This window comes from Cetorhinus maximus, chromosome 3 (genome assembly GCF_964194155.1).
Source record: "Cetorhinus maximus chromosome 3, sCetMax3.hap1.1, whole genome shotgun sequence".
Taxonomy (NCBI): domain Eukaryota; kingdom Metazoa; phylum Chordata; class Chondrichthyes; order Lamniformes; family Cetorhinidae; genus Cetorhinus; species Cetorhinus maximus.
This window is the reverse complement of record NC_135881.1, coordinates 186,961,150-186,979,991: the sequence shown is the minus strand read 5'-3', so window position 1 is coordinate 186,979,991 and position 18,842 is coordinate 186,961,150. Positions and strand designations below refer to the sequence as shown.

Below are 18,842 nucleotides of genomic sequence, written 5' to 3'. Positions count from 1 at the left end.
GTAAATTTAAAAATGAGCAATAGACGCGGTACTAGGCTTGTGGTTACACTACACATATACACGTGGTGTATGCATGTGAACCTTTCTGGTTAAATAATAAGACAAAAAGCAGAGGGTGTATGTGGATTTGTTTAAATCATTGTTAGCTGCTTTATTTCCTTGGTTACTGAAGGGTGGTAGATGTTTGTTAAGTAAATCTTAAATAGATTCCAACTACGTGTAAAATGTAATTATCACAATTAAGTGCAATTATACAATTTGCAAATTTGTGCCTTGCAGCAATGCAATCATTTGCACTTTGTTAGATTGTGAAAAGCTTCAATAAAACACATGTCAATTATAGGACAAGAAAGAAAATGAGGTTGGAAATGGAGAAGGAAGTCAGTGACATGCGGGGGTGATTTCTACGGATCCCACGTGAGCGAGAGCGCGAGTCTTACAATTGGGGCTAGAATGTCATAGCCTGGTCTCCAGCCAAAAGATGGCAGAAGATTAAGAAAACCTTTGTAATGAAGACAGCGGCCCACATGCATGTAAGGAACAGATCCAATTCACAATCAGCCAATTATAGATTTAGTCCACATCCTAAACTCAGACTGGTCAGATTAAAAATTCATCACAAATTATCACTGCATGCTGCATTTTTCTACTTACATACATTTTTTAGTTATCAATGCACACTTTAGTTTTTCAATGAAAGAAATTTTTTTTTAAATAAAACACAAATTAATAAATTTGTGCAGAAGCCCAGCCACTCCTCATTACTGTTTTATTACCAACTATGATGCCAATTATGCAAATGTTGAAAATATTCTTTTGGAAGTCTTTAAATGCATACTAATTTCTGCATATATACTAATTTATTCATTAAACAAAAATAACTGTCTACTATTTCAACTTGATCACATTTGGAACCACATGCTAGGTCAGAATTCCCTAACTTGAGGATAAAACAGGATCAAATGGCTCTTGCGAGCTCCACAGTGGCATGCCTTAAACTTGGATAAAAAAAAACTATATTCCCTATGCAAGTTGGTATTTAGTCATCTTCCTCATACCACCACTTCATCCCCCCATGACCCATATGTTCCTCAGCTCAGCAACTGGCCGGATGCTCAGCTCCTTGGTCCTGTCATTTGATCAGCTGCCACCCATTTTGTGCCTTCCCTGAAGCTGAATTTTACCCCCAATGTGGATCAGTCTGTTGCAAGGATAGAAACATTTCTTAAAACGTGGCCTGCAAAGCATAATTATTCCTGAGAGGTCGAAGTTATTCAGAGTTTAATTGTTACTTGGTCATGGAAATTTAGCAAATTGTCAAGTATCCATCTGTTTTGGCCCCAGGGCAAAAAGCAGCACCATTAAAAAAAAGTGACTGGATTTATTCCCTTCATTTTTTTTTAAATATAAAGGATGGCTAAGATTGGCATCTGTAGATGTAGAGAGACAATTAAAGCAGACTTATATTGGGCCTTTGGGCTAAGATCACAAAGTATTGGAAAAACTGTTTTTTGGTAGAAATAGGTGATGTGTATGTTCTCACTAGCTATGTGTGTATCCTAGTAACCCTGATTAGATAATAGTCAACGTACAAGGAGCAGAGCTCCAGGCAATACCACTGAGCTCCACAGGCAGAAGGGATCTGTAAAGCTTTGCTTCCTATAGTCAATCACAGTTTTTTGGTTCCATACAGCATGTTGATACGAAGTGACTTTTATGCTACTGGTGAAAACACGGTGATCTGATTGGTTACGCCAGCCTTGGTTCAGTTGGTAGCACTCTTGCCTTGGAATCAGAAGATTATGGGTTCCACCCCAGGGATTGCAGCACTTGAACTCAGCTCGCACTTGTAGTACTGAGGGAGGGGCCGTCTTTCAAATGAAACATTGAACTGAGGCCCCATCTGCCCTCTCCCGTGTACATGAGACCCTGTGGCACTACTCAAAGACAAGGGGCAGGGGAGTTCTCCTCAGTGTCCTAGCCATTATTTATCCCTCAACCAACAGATTGGTTAACCATTTATCCCATTGCTGTTTGTGGGATCTTGCTGTGCTCAAATTGGGTGCCAGTTTTTGCCTATATTACAATGATGATACTTCCAAAGTATTTCATTGACTGGGAAGTGGTTTGAGATATTTTGAACATAGAAAAGGCCCAATATAAATGCAAGATGATTGCTGCTTTTTAATGTTTGCAATGGTGTACTGCTCTGGTCCTTCTGGATTTACTGTCTGGCCACATGGCTTTGATGCCAAAGACTGGCGGCTCTACCATGGATTGCGGTTTTGGAGGGGGGGGATATCATGATCTGTACCAAGTAAGGGGTATTCAATAATCCAATACCAAGCAGATTTAGGTCATACAGAAAGTGGGCACATACTGGCAAATTAGTGCCACCAATGCCCATTATAGGCCATCTACACAAAACTGTTTGAAGCTCAGGATCAGTCAGGAGCTTCCAATGGAGGGCAAGTTAATTTTTTATTTATATAAAAACTCGATTTACCAGTGGAGGTCAGAGAGGAGCCAGCAGTTCATTCAGGTTATTTAAATGAGGCCAGAAGGTTAAGTTTGAGCTGGCCTTGGGCCTCCCAGTTCAGGCACGCATTGCTCCAAAAATACCCCTTCAGGTTCAAAACCAGCACTGGTGAATTGCACTGTGCCCCAATAAGTCTAGACTGAGACTTCACAATCACACGTTGAATTATTTGTATGATCATGTTGCAACACAGATAGAGCTCTGCAAGCCAGAGGCAGTATGAAGTCCATTAAATGTCCGCAACTCGATTAGTTCACATCGTAAAGAAAAAAAGCAGGGAGGTAGGGAATATATGAAAAAACATCAGAACGTAGGACCATGAGTAAGCCATTCAGCCCCTTGAGCCTGTTCCGTCATTCAATTAGATTGTGGGAGTGAATGACTGATTCTGTGACTGGCGGGCTTTTGTTCATATTCTGTAATAACTGGGCTGTTCTTACCATTTCCACACCTCTACCATGGCATCATGTGGCACCAGATGCAGTTGACCATGAGAAGCTGACCTTGACTTGGAGGACTTGCACTCAGCTTTTCAACCTATTCACACCATTTATTCATCCTAGTGCACGGTTAGCCAAGTTTACCAATCCAAGGAGTTACTTATAACTAAATGGCCATTACCCAGCAATTTCTTTAAACAAGATCAGCAGCTCGCTGAGTATACAATCATGAATCCATGATTCAGAGCAGTTACCTCAACCTCACCAAAAACATTGGCCAAACTCCCACCTCATGACATTAAACAATAGCTCAACTCAATTGCTCAATTCGCCCCCAGCAATCATTTGTTGTGTTTATTAATTAATTATCACATGTCTGCTATAGACAGAAATGATTTGGAGTCAGTCAGCATGTTTCAGCTTTGTTTCAGCAATAACCCATTGGAATTGCTTCCTAGCATCCTTATCTTTTACTGTAGGATGTTCAATATAATTTTCTGCATTGATGCTGCAAGACTAACATTGAAACGTCCACACATCATTACAGTAAAAGTAGAAACTGTGCAAAACATTTTAAAATTAACACATTATAAGAAGCGTAACAAATTGATGTTGTAAACCTGCAAACAAATTATGTTTGATTCGAACATTAATATTACAGCACAATGAACAAAATCTGGCATTAGAAAACACTTTGCAAATAGAATTATGTACAATTCTTAGGCAGTAGTGAGCAGAGTTGCAGCCAAAGTAAGCTTACCTCTCGTTCTCGCTCATTTTTTGAGAGCTGCATCTGTTTCAGCATCTGTGATCTCTGCTCCATCACCAAGGTTCGCTCGTATGTGAAGGCTGAAATATCATTGTCAAGCTGGGAAGTTGAAAAAAAGGGACAAAGTCCCAAAGAGTAAACAACAAACATCCTATGTGCTGGCCTTAGCTCAGGAACGTAAATTTACTGGAGGTACATGAAATTATGAGGACCAGTTACATAACCGAGGCTTTTCCTTGGATTTCAGAAGGTTCAGGAGTGATTAAAATGATAAAAAGATTTGACAGGTTAGATAGAGAGAAACTATTCCCTCTGGTGACAGAGTCCAGAACAAGGGGACAATGCCTTAAAATGGGAGCCGAACCTTTCAGGGGTGATGTCAGAAAGCACTTATCATAAAGCTTAGTGACAATCTGGAACTCGCTCTTCCAATAAGTTGTGGATAATGTGTCAATTGAAATTTTCAAGTAGATTTTTGTTATGCAAAAGTATCAAGGGTTATGAGGCAAAGGAACATCAATGAAATCGAGGTACGGATCAGCCATGATCTAACTGAATGGCAGAACAGACTCAAGTTACTGAATGGCCTACTTCCTACTCTGGAGTAAAGGCTGCATTTTTGTCACCTTTTGGCAACCAACATCCTGCACCCCGAAAGGACAAAAAAAAACCCTTTCTCAGCTGAAATTAGGTCAGATAATTTTTCAGGCATCCTCAGCAGACACCTGAAACAGGAGTAAGCTCTCCTGCACATGCAAATGAGGGCCCCCAAAACCCATTTTAGGCCACCTCGTGAAAATTATTTTGCAGCCAGCAATGGAGAGTTCTACTTTAAAAACTCCGATTTACTAGTTGGGTGTGAGCTGCCTGTGGAGGTGAGACAGGAGCCAGCAGCTTATCCAGATTATTTAGATGAGGCATAAGGCTCAATTTTGAGCCAGCCACAGGGACCCTGGTTGGGACATGCTTAGTGCCCACAAATGCACCTTCGGGTTCAGAAATGCAGCTACAAAATTCCTACCCCTTTCTGTTGGATGGTGTCCCAATAAATATAGATTGATACTTCAAGATTCACTATCACCCTTCATGATCAAATAAATAAAACAATGTGGGATGGGTAGATCTCTACAGACCAGAGCTGTTATGAAGTCCACTGAGTGTTTCCAACTCAATTTGACTTGCATCGTAACACAAGTGGAAAGGGGGAAAACGTCGGAATGTAGGCTCACAAACAGGCTATTCAGCCCCCAAAACTGTTCTATCATTCAATTAAATCACAGGGGCAAATGACTGATCTCATGGCAGGCAGGCTTTTATTTCCATTCTGTATTGCCAGGCTGTTCTTACCATTTCCACCACCTCTACCTCAGCATCGAGACGAAGTTGGTACAGGAATAGCTGCAAGTCTTTCTTCATCTGGATGCTGTTGTCATCTATCTGGGCGACAGTGAAGATACGCATCTTGCACTTCTTCCAAACCTGCAACACATCCACTAGGTCACTTGTCAAGATAAGCCGCCTCAATTATAAATGCCATTTATGTAGCATCTTTAACATAATAAAATGTTCCAAGGCGCTTCACAGGCATGTAATCAGACACAATTTAACACGGAGACACACAAGGAGATATTAGGTAAAGCTTGGTTGAAGAGGTGGGTTTATGGAGCATCTCAAAAGAGGAAAATGAGGTAGAGAGGCAGAGATGTAGGGAAGATATTCTGGAACTTGTGGCCTAGTCAACTGTAGGCACAGCCACCAATGGTGAAGCAATTAAAATTGGGGATGCTCAAAGGACAGAATTAGAGGAGCACATATATCAGAGGGTTCTAGGGCTGCAGGAGATTATAGAGATAGGGAGGAGCAAGGTCATGGAGGGAGTTGAAAGCAAGGCTGAGAATTTTAAAATCAAGACGTTGCTTGACCAGAAATCAATGTAGTTTAATAAGCACAGAGGAGATAGGTGCATGGGTCTCGGTGCAAGTTAAAACAAGGGCAGCAGAATTTTGGATGACCCAAAGAGTATCTTAGAAGAAGAGATAGGTGGAGAGATTTAAAAAGGGAATTCCAGAGCTTAGGGCATAGGCAGCTCCTGGCATGGCTGGCAATGGAGGGGTGAAAGCAATTTGGAATGCACAAGGTGTCAGTGTTGAAGGAATTCAGATACCTCGTGTTTGTAGGGTTTGAAAGAGTTTCTAGTATTGGGAGGGGCTAGGCCATGGAGCATTTTGAAAAGAACAATGACAACTTAAAATTTCAGAATTGCCAGACTGGAGCTAACGTAGATCAGTGAGCAAAAGACTGATGGTTAAACGGGACTTGTTGCGAGATAGAATGCGAACAGAATAGTTTGGATGAGTTGAAGTTTACAAAGGGTGCAAGATGGGAGACTGGTAAGAGAGCATTGGAAGTATGAAATCTGAAGGTATCAAAAGGCATGGGTAACTAAGGTTGCATTTGTAACACTAGAAGCAAGGGGTTAAACTTCCAGTCATCAGGACTGAACCTCTTTAAATGTGTAGAAGGTTTACCTTGTGTTGGCTGAGGAGGAATGGCAGTAACATCAGTAATCCCCCATCGTGGACAATCCACCAGACATCGATGGTGCCTCCGGCGAAACGCTCCTGGTTTGTTGGGAAGGAATCTATGTTCTTGGTCACAAGCAGCGCTTGGTGAGCGGCTGTAGTTTCACGTACCATGTCTGTAATGGGACAAAATCTGTACATTAACTACAGGGGGAAACGGTGGTGTAGTGGTAAAGGCACTGGATTCAGAGGCCCAGGCTAACGCTCTGAAGACATGGGTTTGAATCCCACCATAGCCATTGGCGGAATTTGCATTCAATTAATAAATCTGGAATTGAAAGCTTGCCTCTATAATGATGTCCATGAAACTCATTGATTGTTGTAAAAATCTATCTGGCTCACAAATGTCCTTTAGGGAAGGCATCATGTGACTCTAGACCGACAACAATGTGGCTGACTCTTATCCAACAAACCACTCAGTTCAAGAGCAATTAGTAATGGGCAAGGAATGCTGGCCTTGCCTGTGATATCCACATAAAGAAACAGCTTGCAACTCAGCCTTCTCCTTCTCAAAGGAAGGACTGGCTCCTTTTGAGCAAATATGAGATCCATTAAAACATACTTCTCCCCCGCTTCATTCCCTGCCCACCCCCAAAATCCAAGAAATGATTAGCAGAACGTGGCACTAAGTCAAAATACTGCGGACGCTGGAAAGCTGAAACAAAAACAGAAAATGCTGGAAAAACTCAGCAGGTCTAGCAGCATCTGTGGAGGGAAAAACAGGGTTAATGTTTCGAGTTCATATGACTCTTCTTCAGAGCTTCCTAATTAACTAAACAGATGAATAAGGTTTGATAGACATGGCAGGGTAGGCGGCATGCCATAACTGCAGCATGTAGAAGGTTATGGAGAGCACAATTGCGGTATAACAGTCTGGCACATATAGGGTTAATGTGAGACTAAGTACAGTACCGCTCCAGTGTGATGTAGGAAAGCACATGACCTGCCACCCAGGGTCAGTGTGACGTTGGACAGAGACGAGTGCAGGCCTAAGCATGGAGACAGCTCCTATCTTGTGCCCTTTACTGTATATTTGTAAATAGTTCTGGTAGTTAATAAAGACTTACAGTTAACCTACATATGACTACAAAGATTTCTTCAGGCCTACCAAACTGTAACCAGCACCCCACCATATGGTGGCAGCCATATGGGGAAAAGAAAGCCAAAACCACGCTAAAATGCAGAGACAAACCGAAATGCTGAAAAACTGAAAATTCAACATAGTGTTCTGACTTCAAAAGAAGCTTCAGAAGCAAATGTGCAGAGGTAAAATTGCCAGGAAAAAGCACCAAAAGAAAGGCTTGGAAGCTGAAGGCAGAGATTTAAAATGCCTTACTATAGCAGAAGAGAAGACGCAATTGAATCTCCTTTGGAAATCCAGCTTCAGAGTGTAGTTGGCAGAACCTGCAAGGGTGAGCTGAATCTTTTAAAGTTCCAGGATGCAGCAAGTCTTGAGAAATCTTTTAAAAATTCAGTGTCAGAAGTGCAGGGCTGCCCTGTGTTTGAGCGAGTTGGCGGGGGGGGGGGCGGCGGCGCAGGCAAGGGCTGCCCTGCAGTTGATGGTCGTGCACAAGCACGTGCGGGGTGGCGGGTGTGGGGGTGGTTGTGGGAGGGAAGCAGCCACACATCAGGGAAACTTTGTATAAAGTGACCCTTCCTCCGCAGCCGAGATTGTTCAGACACAACCACATTGACATGTTTGGAGTCGGGCCCCTACCTTATCTGCTGACTCAAGCAACCTAGAGGCATGAAACTGCCAACAAATGCTCCAAAGCTTTTCACCTCTCGAGCACAGACTATGAACTTAGCGTACTGCAGAACCAAGAGAGGTTCTTAGAACACCCAAGCTAACCCACGCATCTCTTTCATCCTGCAGGAGTACAACATCAGGATCATGGAGCCTGGTGAATTAGCTGTATGCCTCATGGCGTTCAGAGAGCGGAGATGATGGAGGCGAGAGTGAAGGTGGTGCCTGGCTGCGCAGAGGGAGGAGCAGCACCCTCAGGAAGAAGGCACGGCTGGGGCTCCCGCACACACTGAAGAGCCACAGTGAGCCATCGCTCGTCAGCGCCCAGCTAGACCCAGGGTCTATAGTCGTTGCCTTTCATTCCTGCAGATGAACGAGAAACAGTGTTGCCGAAGACTGCGCATGTCTAGGGAACTGGTCAATCACATCTGCCAGCTACAATCATTTTTTTTTTTTTAAAACACAAATTTTCACTCCTTTCAGGGCTCCACAGGTGATCTCCGTGAGATATCACGAGCCTCCACCCACAAATGCATCTATGAGGTCACGTCACGAACGCCAACTTCATGAGGGGGCACAACTTTGTGCATTTTGCCCGGCACTAGGAGAGCCAGGACGCAAGGGCGATTGGATTTGCCCATTTCTTGGGATCCTGCTCCTGTGGGAAACCTATCAACTAGACAAACGTCGACTGCACTCGCATGCCATTCAGATCTCCGCTGTAACAAGCGGTAAACTATGTCAACCGCAAGGGCTTCCATTCACTGAATGTGCAGCTGGTGTGTGATCACCACAAACACATTCTGCAGGTCTGCACATGCTTTCCAGGGAGTGTCCATGACTCCTACATTCTCAATCTGTCACACATCCCTGATGTTTCCCAGGGTCCACAGAGGCTACAGGGTGACTCCACGGGGTCAAGGGCTACCCGCAGAGGATGTGGCCGATGACACTCGTGTGACGGCCTCAGACTGCAGCAGAGCAAAGGTGCAACGTGGCTCATGTTACAACTCGTGCCCTGGTGGAGCAAACCATCGGGATGCTGAAGATGAGGTTCAGGTGTCTGTTCCAGTCTGGTGGAGCCCTGCAATGCAGTCCACAGAGGGTGTCACACATCATCGTCGCCTGCTGTGCCCTTTACAACCTGGCGCTGCAACGGGGAGAGGAGCTGGTTGAAGAGGAGCTGGAGGTCTCCTCTGATGAGGAGGACTTTGATGGGGATCAGTGTGATGAGGTCCTCGAAGGTGACGATGACAGCAATGAGGCCCTTGCACTGGCCAGACGAGGCAGGCATGCTTGGGAGTTCCTCATAGCTACTAGATTTGTGGAAGCTGATGATGGCATGCAGTGAGGTGACACCATATATCCTCACATTGCCTCTGTGAACATCTGACTCCAGTCTGGCTTATGGCAGCACACATACCCTCTGTGATAATGCTCCTGTCATGGAGATGCAGTGGAGATCCTAATAGTTGCTCGATTGCAGGAAGATGATGACGACATGAAGTGAGCATACTCCATAGATCTTCACATAGCCTCTGAGAATGTCCAAGTCCTGTCTGGCTAAGGGCAGTCGCTTGCACTCTGTGATCAGGGTCATATCATGGAGGCAGACATAAAACTTTAAAATGCACCCAATCCTTTGTCAGCCTTCAGCACCTGAGCCCTTCAGGAGCACAGGGTCACTGGTCACAGATGCTGATGAAATGGGGACCAGCCCCATCTTAAAGGTACTGACAGCACAGAGAGAGAATGACAGAACTCTGTGACGCCTGCCAATGGCATTCTGGCAGCAATGATAAGCACCATCGAGGTGCAGGCATCAGTAATGTGTCCAGTGAGTGTAAGGCTGGACCATCACTCTGGTCTGAAAGCTGCACAAAGCACAGGGAAGAGGTCCTGGACTGAGACACCTGCCCTTATCTTGTGCAGGAACCAAGGTTTCACATCTGAGTGATACGAACACTGCTCGTCAGAAGAAGGAGCCAGAGGCAGGGAGACATTCTTGGGAGTTTATTTACAATAGTGAACAGTACGTACAAGTGGTTAACACCCATGCCCAGGCTGTGCAGTGGAAGGGGGTTGGGAAGGAGGAGGACCTCCTCGTGAACCTGCTCCTGGGCCTGGCCAAGTTGGCCATTAACAAGTCCAGGCAGCAGGCGATCGAGGGGGGAGTCCCGCCCGATTGTTTGTCCCTCTTCCGCGGCTACGTTCACGGCCGGGTGTCCCTGGAAAGGGAGCACGCGGTGTCTGCCGGCACTCTCGAGGCCTTCCGTGCCCGGTGGGCACCGCGGGGACTGGGGTGGTTTGTTGACCCCTTTAATCACATTTTGGTTTAATGTTTGTAAGGTTCCTTTAAAGTTTTTTTCCTTGATTTTACAGCTGACCTGACTTAGGGGCTGTGCTTGATTTCTCCCCTGTTATTGTTAATTTAGTTTATTGTTTTGACTCAAAAGAGAGTTATTGTTAATTTAGTTTATTGTTTTGACTCAAAAGAGAGTTATTGTTAATTTAGTTAATTGTTTTAACTCTAAAAGAAGCTACATCTTCTTAATGACCTCGTTGAAATCGTTGTTGCTCAGTGTGGAGTAGGACTCTGAGGAGAGAGGAGGTGTTCCTGCTGCTGTGTCTGCTGCTCCAGATACATACTGACTTCAACTGCTGGATACTGCTGCTCCAGGGTGCTGTGTCTGTTGCTGGTGCTCCTGCTGAAGAGGACTGACTTCTGCTGGATATTGGATACTGCTGCTCCAGGGTGCTGTGTCTGTTGCTGGTGCTCCTGCTGAAGAGGACTGACTTCTGCTGGATATTGGATAGTGCTGCTCCAGGGTGCTGTGTCTGTTGCTGGTGCTCTTGAGGGGCCAGAGGAGAGAGAGGAGGACCACTTTTTGGCTGCTGCAGGACAGGAAGACCAGGAAGCCAGAGCTTGGGACTATATAACATCCTAGGTGGGTGTCTTGAACTTACTGTTTTGTTCAGGTGGGGGTTATTAAGAACTGTGTATTGTAGGGGGAGGCCAGAAGACTACCAGGAGGACTTGGGGAAGGAAGAGGGAGGGTGTGTGTGTGGTTCAACCATCTTGTTGCCCCCCCACCCTTTTCCAGTGGCCAGTGCTGGCTGAAGGCATCGCCTCTCCCTACCAGAAGATCAACAAGCCCCCACCCACCATCCATCTTTGCATCAAGAGGCACCCCCCCTGGACTTTCCCCTTTCCCTCCTGTGCCTCCCTGTCCTCTACCCCTCTCTCTCCTCTCCTCAATAAAAGGGGGAGGTTATATCCACCTTCCTCCTCCTCTCCAGGGAGAACTTTATTTAAAAAAAAACAAATATATATTCATATATTTTTTTAAAAAACGTAAAAACAATGGCCAATACTTCCCGGGGTGGGTGTGCCTCTGGCCCAAAGGCCAGTTTGCCATCACCTGTGGCTGGGCCCTCGAGGGCTAATGTGGAGGTGGTGTTGTCACCGGTGGCAGGGCCTCCTAAAAAGACCTATGCGGGGGTGGCTGCTTCTGCGGCTCCTGCTGCTCCCGCAGCCCTGTCACCTTTCCGCCTCCTAACGAGGGCCCTGGGGGTAAAGAGCTACGCTCACCCCGACATGACAATTGAGGCCTGCGTTAAGGCTATGGCTGGGGTCGTCGGCCCCTCGGCCATAGTCACGGCCTCAAAAACGTATGGGAAGGCCATATTTTTCTTGAGGTCCGAGCGGGCGGTGCACCTCGCCCTGCAAAAGGGGCTCACTGTGGGCGGGACCTTTCTGGCGGTGGACCCTCTTGAGGCCACCGCACAGAGGATTTTAATTTCTAACGTCCCGCCCTTTCTACCGAGTGAGCTCCTCCTCCCCCACCTTTGTAAACTAGGGGAGGTCAGGTCGGGGGTAGCGCCGATCCCGCTCGGCCTCAAGGACGCGGCCCTCCGCCACATGTACTCCTTCCGGCGCCAAGTATTCGTCCGCTTGGCCCGGGAGGAGTGCCTGGAGGGGGCCTTTACTATCAATCACGAGGGGACCGCGGAGGGAGTGCGGTGCCATGCTTGCAAGGAGGCGGGGCATGTCAGAAAGAACTGCCCTGTCCTCGAGGCCGCCAGCTCCACTCAGGCAGCCGCGGCTGGCACCGCCCCTCCTCCCCCCGCCACTACTCCATCTCCCTCCCCGCAAGGGGAGGCGTCGCCGGCAGCTGCTGCCATCTTGGTTGCCGGTGAGGTGGGGGGAGAGCCCCCGCGTCGTAAGAAGGCGTGGAGGAAGACCCGCAACCTGGGGGCGGTCCCTGAGATTCCCCAAACCCCCAAGGATCCCCAGACCCCTGTAGACACCGGCTCGGGGGAAAAATCATCATCTGGCCCCTGCGTCGTCTCCGCGCGTGCTCCCGGGCCCGTAGGTGCTGAGGCCCCAATGTGCTGGGCCCGGCGTCGTCCCTGCGCGGGTTCCCGGGGCTAGCAGGGGCAAGACTCGTGTCCCTGAGCCGGTGGAAAAAGCAAACCCCAAACCCCAGAGGGCGGGGCGTCTGGGAAGGCTGGACAAGGTAGAGGAGGCCCCAGAGATGGAGGTCTCCCTAGACCCCAGCCTCCCTCGGAAGAGACGTCACCCCTCGGAGAAGGAAGAGGAGGGGGAGGGCGACGCCCAATCTGAAGAGGTTGGGTGTGTCCCCTCCCCTGATGAAGAGGTGGTGGCGTCTCCACCCAATAAGACCTCGACCTGCCCTCTGGGGGAATTCCAAACCCCTGCACCCACTGTTCCCCCCATCAACCTGCTGCAGTCCCCTGAGCAGGGCCCCTCGGGGGTTACTGAGGGCACCTCCCTTGTGGGGGTGCCCAATTTAGACCCATTGAATACCCCCGAGGTGTCCTCTGGCCCGTCGGGGGACTGCAGTGTTCATGTTTTTAAAAATTTAACTGGGTCATTGGGTGGTGGTGGTGAGGAAGGCCTTCCCACTCCCTCCCAAAACTTAGCACCGGGCGTCCTAGTGTTAGGTCAGGAGCTCGTCTTGAGCTCCCCGGACGACCCGGTGCCGGGAGGAGAGCGGGCATCCGTAGTGCCGCCACCCTCTGGCCCGAATCTATTAGAGGAGACCAGAGAGGACCACTCTGGCCTTGATCCTGGGGGTGGGATCGAGGTGGAGGTGGAGCCTACTGGCAGCTCCGGACCAGCCCCCGTACTCAATACGGGGGAGCGGTTGGAAGCTGGAGGCGACGACCCGGAGGAGGACGGAGTTTTGGTGGTGAGCACCGGGGATGACCTTGACTCGTTCTCAAGCGAGTCGATGGATACCCTGGTGCCCTCCACTGACTCTCCCCTCATCCCCCCACGGGAACTCCGGGACTTTTTGGCGAGTCATCGCGGTCGCCGAAACAGAGTCCAGTTGGCCTTGGACCGGTGGCATTCTTTTCCACTGGGGTTTTGGTCCACTCGCCAGGCTCTCAAGGCTCCCGAGTTGGACAGGAACGCCCGGCGGAGGGTCCAAACATTTCTCGCTGGGCTCCTGAAGGAGAGGAAGGATTAAGAGTCCTCTCCTTTTTAAATAAGGTGTTGGTTGTATGTACTCATTGACAATGAAGACGACTATAGCCAGCCTCAACGGCAGCAGGGACGCACAGCACAGGTTCCAGAACATCTCGGTCCTCAGGGACGGGAAGTATGCGGTGTGCTTCCTGCAAGAAACCCATACCGTTCCGGGAGACGAAGCTACGTGGCTCCTGGAGTGGCGAGGGGGGGGGGGTCTACATGAGTCACCTAGCCTCCAATTCTGGGGGGGGTGGCGATCTTGTTGGCCCCGCGTTTTCAGCCGGAGATCTTGGGGGTCAAGTATCCGGTGCCAGGCCGGTTGCTGCACCTGACTGTGCGCCTGGGGGGCGCGGCGCTTCACTTTGTGAATGTGTACGCACCCCTGGGTGCGCAGCAGCGAGCTTCTTTGAAGAAGCATCCACTCATCTTGGCTCCATCGACGCGGGCGAGTGCATCGTCCTCGGGGGGGGGGGATTTTAATTGCACCCTCGAGGCCCGGGACCGTCACGGTACCCAGCACCGCACGCTAGGTGCGAGTAAGTTACGGGACCTGGTCAGGTCTTTCGACTTGGTGGACGTCTGGCGAAATCTCCATCCCGATTCCAGCGTTTTCACCTTTGTGTCACCTGGAGTCGGAGCGTCCAGACTCGACCGTCTTTATGTTTCGAAGGCGTACGTGCCCTGCGTTCCGGCGGCTTCTGTACAGCAGGTGTCATGCACGGACCACCGTCTGGTGTGGGCGGAGCTCGCTCCGTTTTGCGCTCGGACGGGGTCCGCGCACTGGCACTTTAACAACCTGTTGCTGGAGGACGAGCGGTTCCTGGACTCGTTTTGTCGTTTCTGGGCCGGCTGGAGAAGGAAGCGGGGAGGCTTCCCCTCCTTGAGGCTATGGTGGGACGTGGGCAAGACTCACGTCCGAGTTTTCTGTCAGGAGTACGCGAAGGGGTCGACAAAGAGGCGGAAATCCAGGGTGGAGGAGTTGGAGAAGGAGGTGCTCGACCTGGAGGCACGTCTCCGTCGGCCCGACGTGGACCCGGCCCTGCGGTCGGTGTACGATGAGAAGGGCGCGCTGCGGGACCTGCAACTCGTCGGGTCCCGGGGCGTGTTCGTGAGGTCACGGATCCGGTTCCTCAAGGACCTGGACCGTGGCTCCCCCTTCTTCTACTCGCTGGAAAAAAGGCACGGGGTCCGTCAGCAGCTCTTTACGCTGCTGGCCGACGACGGACCCCTCGTCTTGGATCCGGAGGGCATCAGGGCCATGACCAGAAACTTTTACACTGCCCTGTTCTCTTCGGATCCGTCCAGCGAGGATGCTTGCAGAGTTTTGTGGGAGGACCTGCCACAGGTCGGCCCGGAGGGCGCCGGAAAGCTTGACTCCCCTGATAAGTCTGGGGGAGCTGACCGGCGCCCTCGATGGTCTCTCAAGGGGCAAATCCCCGGGACTTGACAGGCTGACCACGGAGTTCTTCAGGGCGTTCTGGGACGTCCTGGGGAGCGACTTCGCGGGGGTCCTGGGGGAGAGTATTGCTACCGGGGAGATGCCCCTTTCGTGGCGCAGGGCCGTGATTGCTCTGTTGCCGAAGAAGGGGGATCTCCGCCGCCTTAAAAACTGGCGCCCGGTCTCCCTCCTCAGCATGGATTATAAAATATTCGCCAGAGCCATGTCTTCTCGGCTCGGCACCGTGCTGGACCACATGATTCACCCTGACCAGTCCTACACCATCCCGGACCGTACAATTTATGATAACATCCATCTGGTCCGGGACATTATCCACCATTCCCAGAGGGCTGGTCTGTCGAGCGCCTTCCTGTCCCTTGATCAGGAGAAGGCGTTCGACAGGGTGGATCACAAATATTGGTTCGGGACGCATTTTGTCGCCCGGATCCGACTTCTGTACACCGCCGCGGAGTGTCTAGTTAATGTTAACGGGTCCCTGATGGCGCCCCTTTGCTTTGGGAGAGGGGTACGTCAGGGCTGCCCCCTGTCTGGCCAGTTGTATTCTATTTGCGTGGAGCCTTTCCTGCGCCTCTTGCGGAGGAGGTTGTCGGGATTGGTTCTGCGCGGGCCGGGCATCGGGGTGGTCCTTTCGGCTTACGCCGATGACGTGCTCCTTATGTTTAGTGACCCGGCTGACCTGCGGAGGATGCGCGAGTGCCAGGAGGTCTACTCTGCCGCTTCTTCTGCCAGGATCAACTGGGATAAATGTTCTGGACTCCTGGTCAGCCCGTGGCAGATGGATCCCCTACCCGAGGAGCTCAGGCCTTTCACCTGGAGCAGGACCAGTATCGTCTACCTGGGGGTCCATCTCTGCCCTGCCGAGGAATCCTGGCCGGCGAACTGGAGACGAAAGTCACCGCTCGCCTGTGGCGCTGGACAGGACTGCTCCGAGTGCTGTCTTACCGGGGTCGAGTTCTCGTCATAAACCAGCTGATCGCCGCCATGTTGTGGTATCGGCTGGTCACTTTGACCCCTCCCCCGGACTTTGTCGCAAAAATCCAGAGAATGTTAGTCGACTTCTTCTGGGACAAAAGATTGCACTGGGTCGCTGCTGAGGTTCTGAGTCTCCCGCTTAGGGAGGGCGGTCAGGCGCTAGTGTGCCTACGCACACAGGTGGCGACTTTCCGTCTTCAGACCCTGCAGCGATACCTTTACGTCGAGCCTCCTCCGAGATGGTGTGCCCTGGCAACGTATTTCTTCCGCCAGGTGCACGGCCTGAATTATGACGTGCAGCTCCTGTCTACAGAGCAGAGGGGCCTCGGTGGCTCCTTACAGGCGTTGCCCGTCTTTTACCAGGACCTGATCAAAGTCTGGAACGTGGTCGCCTCGTGACGCAGCTCTCCCCCGTCAGGAGTAGCCGCTATCGTCAGAGAGCCGCTGTTCAGGAATCCGCCCCTCCGTCCCTTTCAGTGGCTGGCGGAGAGGAGGGCTGTGGCTGCCGGGGTGACCAGGATCGACAACGTGCTGGGTGGCGGAGGACTGGGCTGGATGCTCCCGCAGGAGTTGGCGAGTCGCGCGTCAGTGAGTGTCCAGGTCGCAGCTGATGCCATCCAAGACCTAAGGACGGTTGTGCTCGGACCCGATGTCATTTTAGGTCTCGAGGTGGCCCAGGTGCGCGGTGGTCTTCCGGCTGAACGTTCCCCTGTTCGGACGGAATTCCACATTGGCCCCAAGCCCCAAACCCTCCCTCGGGTAGCGGTGCCCCGCAATAATATGAGCCGCCTCGGGGACATGCCCTCGTGCCATTTGGCACGGCGCGGAGGTGTTTCCTGTACGGACTGCTGCTGCACACCTTCCATTTTCTCGCCCTCGTCCGCCGCCCGGACACGCCCTGGCGTGCCTTGTTGCCGTCCAGCGGCAGAGGCCCCCGATGGGAGGCCCTCTACGGAGGTGTTCTCTCGCTTTCTATTGGGGACCTGGGTTGGAGGGTGTTGCACGCAGCAGTCCCATACAATCGTAGAATGTGTAGGTTCACGGACTCCCTGGACACCTGCCATTTTTGTAGTCTTGTGGAGTCCGTGGACCATGTTTACATAGGGTGTTGTAGGCTGCACTCCCTTTTCAGTTATTTAAAGAACCTTTTGTTGCTGTTTTGTTTGCACTTCAGTCCCACGCTCCTGATCTACGGACACCCGGTGCGGAAGGGGGTCGGGAAGGAGGAGGACCTCCTCGTGAACCTGCTCCTGGGCCTGGCCAGGTTGGCCATCAACAGGTCCAGGCAGCGGGCGATCGAGGGGGGAGTCCCGCCCGATTGTTTGTCCCTCTTCCACGGCTACGTTCGCGGCCGGGTGTCCCTGGAGAGGAGAGCACGCGGTGTCTGCCGGCACCATCGAGGCCTTCCGTGCCCGGTGGGCACCGCGGGGACTGGGGTGTTTTGTTGACCCCTTTAATCACATTTTGGTTTAATGTTTATAAGGTTCCTTTAAAGTTTTTCCTTGATTTTACAGCTGACCTGACTTAGGGGCTGTGCTTGATTTATCCCATGTTTTTGTTAATTTAGTTAATTGTTTTAACTCTACAAGAGTTACATCTTCTTAACCTTCCCAACCCTGCCACTACATCTTGGTGCTCCCCCGACATCCAGAGGTGGTGAAGGCAACCTGCTGACTGCTATGCCCCGTTTGTGAGGATCTTGGCAGGCGTCCTCTGGAGGGCCCTGGCCTGCTTTCAGGGTCCTGCTGTGTGGCAGTGACACCCTCCTCAGCCAGTGGAGCTGGAGCTGCTGGGGTCACAGGAAGAAGGGATTTGGATGGCCCAGACACTCCCAAAGTCTTCTGGATGGATGGCCCTGGGCGTGCACCTGCTGATCCTCCTCTCTATGGGTGCCCAAGGACCCCAGGCTGACTCCTTTAGGAGAAGAGGTAGCTGGAGTGAGATTGAGCTGCCCCACACTCCTCTCGCGTACGCACTGCTGGAGGCCAACTATGGAGTCAGCGATGGAGTTCAGCCCGCGCAGCAGCAGTCCTGGTCGAAGATCTCCATGGCGGCCGCCATCCTACCAGTGTTGACCTTGGTGCACTGGCATGCCAGCGCTATCACCTCAGCCTTAAGGCGGATGGACTGCTCCATCGTGTCTTGCAATCTGAAGAGTGCAGCGGACATCCCTTCCTGATGTTCCCTAGCTTGCATTTGCAGATCTAGCAACCGAGGTACGACCGAGTCCAGAGAGCTCATCTTCTGACTTGGACTTTCTGGCCTCCAGCAATCCTCCAAGTGCCGGAGACCTGAAAAGTCCCTGCCGCTGCCTGCTGTGGATCAGACAGTGCGATGTGCTCACCAGACTGTGATGCCCAGGCTACTCTAAAGCTACGTCCCACTGAGGTGTCTCTCTCTCTCTCTCTGCGCTAGTGGAGGGTGTGGGTGACGCTGTGATGGGTCTTCAAGGAAGGTGCCTTCAGATTCCTCTTCGGAGGTTTCTTCAGAGCTTGATTGGAGACGCTGTGTCGTGGTCTCCGTCGACTGTTTCAGATGTGCCTGCGAGAGCAAGGACAGATAATTAGTGCAAGGCAGGGGACAGCAGAACAGGACACCTCACTCACAGGATGGTGTCTGATTAATGTTGCACTGCTGGGTCCTCACTTGGTAGAGCAGCGCCGACCTCACCATCAGCACAAGAATGGTCCAGATTCTCGCCGGCCAACTGGATGGTTCTATTTTCAAAATCTGTGAGGACCTCGATTTCAGGCATTCTGCCACCAGTGTGTGACCTCTCCCTCTTGTTACATGCCAGCTTGTCACGCATAGAGATGGAGAAAGTGCAAGCAGGA

The 18,842-nt window shown here is 50.7% G+C and overlaps 1 protein-coding gene across 8 annotated transcripts in view; it reads right to left on the bottom strand.

Annotated features, from left to right (window-relative positions):
• LOC144679098 (solute carrier family 12 member 7-like) overlaps positions 1 to 18,842 on the bottom strand; it is a 261,233-nt gene that overhangs the window by 22,127 nt on the left and 220,264 nt on the right. For all 8 annotated transcript variants that reach the window (XM_078539393.1, XM_078539398.1, XM_078539396.1 and 5 more), the window contains exons 19-21: positions 6,277 to 6,446; positions 5,096 to 5,227; positions 3,740 to 3,847 (exon numbers count right to left, since the gene is read on the bottom strand). In XM_078539393.1, coding sequence (XP_078395519.1) covers positions 3,740 to 3,847; positions 5,096 to 5,227; positions 6,277 to 6,446 — 410 coding nt within the window. The remainder of the gene's footprint in view (positions 1 to 3,739; positions 3,848 to 5,095; positions 5,228 to 6,276; positions 6,447 to 18,842) is intronic.